Genomic DNA, 3,693 nt, shown 5'->3' with positions numbered 1-3,693 from the left:
TAATGGAAACGTCGGTATTCCTGGCGGCGGTAGGCTACATGTTCTCCAGAAGATGAAGACGGACCACACCCTCAGCATTCTTTGTGATTCTTTGGAACACACCACGAAGGACGCACGATCTGAGATGCACAGGAACACGTCTGCTCGCATCTTAGTGTGGTCCGTGGACAATAAGCCTTGTGACACCGTGCGAGTAAAGAGCAGACTTCTAAGACAGTTTGATACAGCGTTCTCAAGGTCACCCTCACCCTCGGTGCCATGTCCCAGAAGTTCCCAAGAAAAGGCCCGGTATACTCGTTGCAAATAACACGTCCCTTTCTCATCTCTGAGAATAATTTAAAACTATATGTTCAGATTTTATCCGAGTAGACATCAAATCTCCCATTAGCAACTGAATCCATTCAATAACTTGCATTGAGGCTATACAGTGCCATTGCCTTAAGATCACGCATTGATGTTACATGTCTTCATCTTCCCAAAACACAAAACTCGGTGAATTGAACTAAATAATTTATGTACTAGACAGTGCATCCGCTTGGAGCGCAAAGAACATTCAAGTAACACACATGACCTCACCCTCAAAAAAAAAAAGAAAAAAAAAAAAATAATAAATCAAAAAATAGAAAATGAACTTAATCAACAAATAAGTAAAACCCCTGCAATCACAATCATATCACAATGTGCATGTGCTTATTCTGCCTCGTTTTCCCCCCAGCCACCCTCTGTTCAAGGCCGACGGTTCAGGCTTCGAGCACAAGATCAGCACCCACAACGGAGAGCATGCGGTGCGGCTAAAACTACCGCGGGGTCTGACGTGTACCCAGTGTGTCATGCAGGTACGGCAGGGTGTCGCTGTCCTTTCTGGCTGTAAGGGAGATAACCAGTGGAACAATGCTTGAAGATGCGGTTTGAAGATTTCTCCAGCGAATCATATAGTTAATTAATGTAATCTGTTATATTTGCAAGTAAACAATATCTGCTTTTCGACAGTGGCGTTACGTGGCAGGAAACAACTGGGGCTACTGCGAGGACGGCAGCGGGGCGGTCGGGTGCGGACCCCAAGAGGAGTTCCGCGCATGCGCTGACGTGGCGGTGGTTGCGCAGCCAACATGGTAAATTTAATAGAATACATAATGAGCATGCAATATATATATATATATATATATATATATATATATATATATATATATATATATATATATGTGTGTGTGTGTGTGTGTGTGTGTGTGTGTGTGTGTGTGTGTGTGTGTGCGTGTGTGAGTGTGTATGCACATATAAATATACATATATATAAATGCAAATAAATAAGATATATGTATATATGCATATATACATATATATACATATATATAAATATAAATATATGTAATTAAATACAGACACACGTACATATATATATATATATATATATATATATATATATATATATATATGACTGTGTGTGTGTGTGTGTGTGTGTGTGTGTGTGTGTGTGTGTGTGTGTGTGTGTGTGTGTGTGTGTGTGTGTATGTGTGTGTGTGTGTGTGTGTGTGGCTCCGCCCCCGACCCTTCTCACGAGCGCCATGCTTCGCAGGACCAGCGAGGGCTTCACGGCGAACGCGAGCACCGAGGTCAGCGAGTCGGTGACGAGCAGCTACACCTGGTACTCCACGCCCGACCCGATCACGCTGAGCCCGACAGAGAAGCCGCCCCCGCCGCCCACAACGACCACGCGTACCACCACCCGGCGCCCAACGTCCACCAGAAGGACCACCAGACCGACCACGAGAAGGACCACGACCCCGAGGCCAGCTACGACGCCTGCTCAGCTCAAGTCCACGACCGCGCCTAATAGTTGCCGAGCCGTGGGTGCCTGGAAGGACGTGCCCGGAATGGACGATTGGTGCGTCAGGAACTGCCTGCACACGCCGCCGTTCTGCCCCGCCTCCCACTGCACGTGCGACTAACGACCCTTTCGCCAGCGGGTCGTTAGGGCGGCGAGGCGGGAAACCCTCAACGGGCGGGGGGGAGGCTTCACTAGTCAGGGACGCAGGGGAAGGCGCCGACGTCGCCAGGCAAGGGCCAGCGGGGAGGCTCTCGCTCGCCATTCCGGGAACTCTCGCAGTCATCAGTGAGGCTAAACTTGTTGAAATCATGTCTGGAACCGCGACTCCATTTGCCATGTCACCCCGAGGAAATAAGCGTGTTTTTGAGTTCAAGATGGTATTTGGAGACTGTGAACTGTGTGCCATGGTTATGAATCTTCTAAATGCCAGTTATGCTTTTCTTGATTACTATATTGTACCTTTTAAGCACTTTCATTGTTTTGCTTTACGTTTGACTGCAGGGACATATTTCTTTTATCCGAATATATGCTTGAATGTGTTAATTTATATAAGTTAGTGTGTGATTATTTATTTTGGGTTAGTGCAATTCGTGTGCAGTCAAAGAAGTCAAAGAAGTGTAAGGCCTATACATTCACCACGTGGCGTCGCGTGTCTTTGATCTTGCGTGCTTCCCTAAAGCATCAGATATATTCCAGTACGATCAAACTGATAAATTATCCTACATATCTCAAAACCCATAGCTTTGATGTATTATCGTATATTAAATGTAGAAATAAATTATAAATTATGCATGTTAAATTTACGCGGTTTATACATATGATTATCAAACTTGTACTGATTGTACTGGTTACAGGTATTGGTAACATCATTTTATTTGAATTTTATGAAATCATTAAGGATACACGTATTTAATAGTAGCAGACGAACACAGCGCAGCGCGAATCATGGAAAACGCCCTATTTATGCCATACAGTGAACAATGTCTGTTCTTGGATAAGCGATTCATCCTAAAAGCGCGATTGTATAAGGAAACAAGTGAATTATACCTTGCTTTTCAATTGGCGTTTGAAAGTAAAAGGAAACTGAATCCTTTTAGCGTTTAAGGGGATTGGAAACCACTAACAATGTAAGCGGCTTGGATACCTTCCTCAAAAGCTTCTCCAGAAAGGGAATCTATTTATTATCACGTTATATAAATATTTACTTTTATTACATAAAAGTGTCCGTTTCCAAAAAAGGATATCAGCTGCGGTGATTCATCACAAACATAAGTTTGTTGACATTAAAGAAAGAAAAAAGTAAATCAGAATGACAATTGCTGCTTTTCCAAATACAATTTTTAAACCTGCAAACCGGATTCTCGAAATTCCTCCTGCAAAACTTCTGTTACGGCAAAACTCGTAAATCCAGACTATTAAACTTGTAATTCGGTTTTGATCATCCGAAAGTGAGAGCCAGTCTGCAAAGTACGCGAGTTGTTGACAAGCCTCCGTAGCCAGTGTTGAATTTAGGTTCAAATATTTATTTTAAGTGTACTACCCTCTATTTATACCGAGTGAATTTTTACTGTTATCTGCACTGTTTGTTTGAGCAAAGTAAAATATTAAAACACCTCTTTTATTATCCTTCCTCTTTGCTATATGGTTGACAAGAAATAAAAAAATAAAAAAATACATATCATACGTGTGTGCTTCTATGCGATAGAAGTACAACAAATGGCAAAAAAAGGAAAAGATGATATCCAACAAATGAAATTCTGTGCTACTTTACTGTTAGAATGAAATTTTCTGATCAGTCCACTACCTTAACTTTGGTCTGCTCATGATGACTGATGTTGCATTGACCATTTCTTTTTTTTCTAGAACTC

At 42.4% G+C, this 3,693-nt stretch overlaps 1 protein-coding gene across 4 annotated transcripts in view; it reads left to right on the top strand.

The window, feature by feature from the left end:
- The window catches only part of LOC113809722 (uncharacterized), a 46,953-nt gene extending 43,518 nt beyond the window's left edge, over positions 1–3,435 (top strand). For all 4 annotated transcript variants that reach the window (XM_070140987.1, XM_070140989.1, XM_070140990.1 and 1 more), the window contains exons 5-7: positions 716–836; positions 991–1,112; positions 1,574–3,435. In XM_070140987.1, the coding sequence (XP_069997088.1) occupies positions 716–836; positions 991–1,112; positions 1,574–1,946 (616 nt within the window). In that variant the 3' untranslated portion in view covers positions 1,947–3,435. The remainder of the gene's footprint in view (positions 1–715; positions 837–990; positions 1,113–1,573) is intronic.
- Positions 3,436–3,693: the final 258 nt, after the last annotated feature.

The sequence above is a fragment of the Penaeus vannamei genome, chromosome 27, assembly GCF_042767895.1.
Source record: "Penaeus vannamei isolate JL-2024 chromosome 27, ASM4276789v1, whole genome shotgun sequence".
Taxonomy (NCBI): domain Eukaryota; kingdom Metazoa; phylum Arthropoda; class Malacostraca; order Decapoda; family Penaeidae; genus Penaeus; species Penaeus vannamei.
This window is presented reverse-complemented; position numbering and strand designations above follow the sequence as displayed.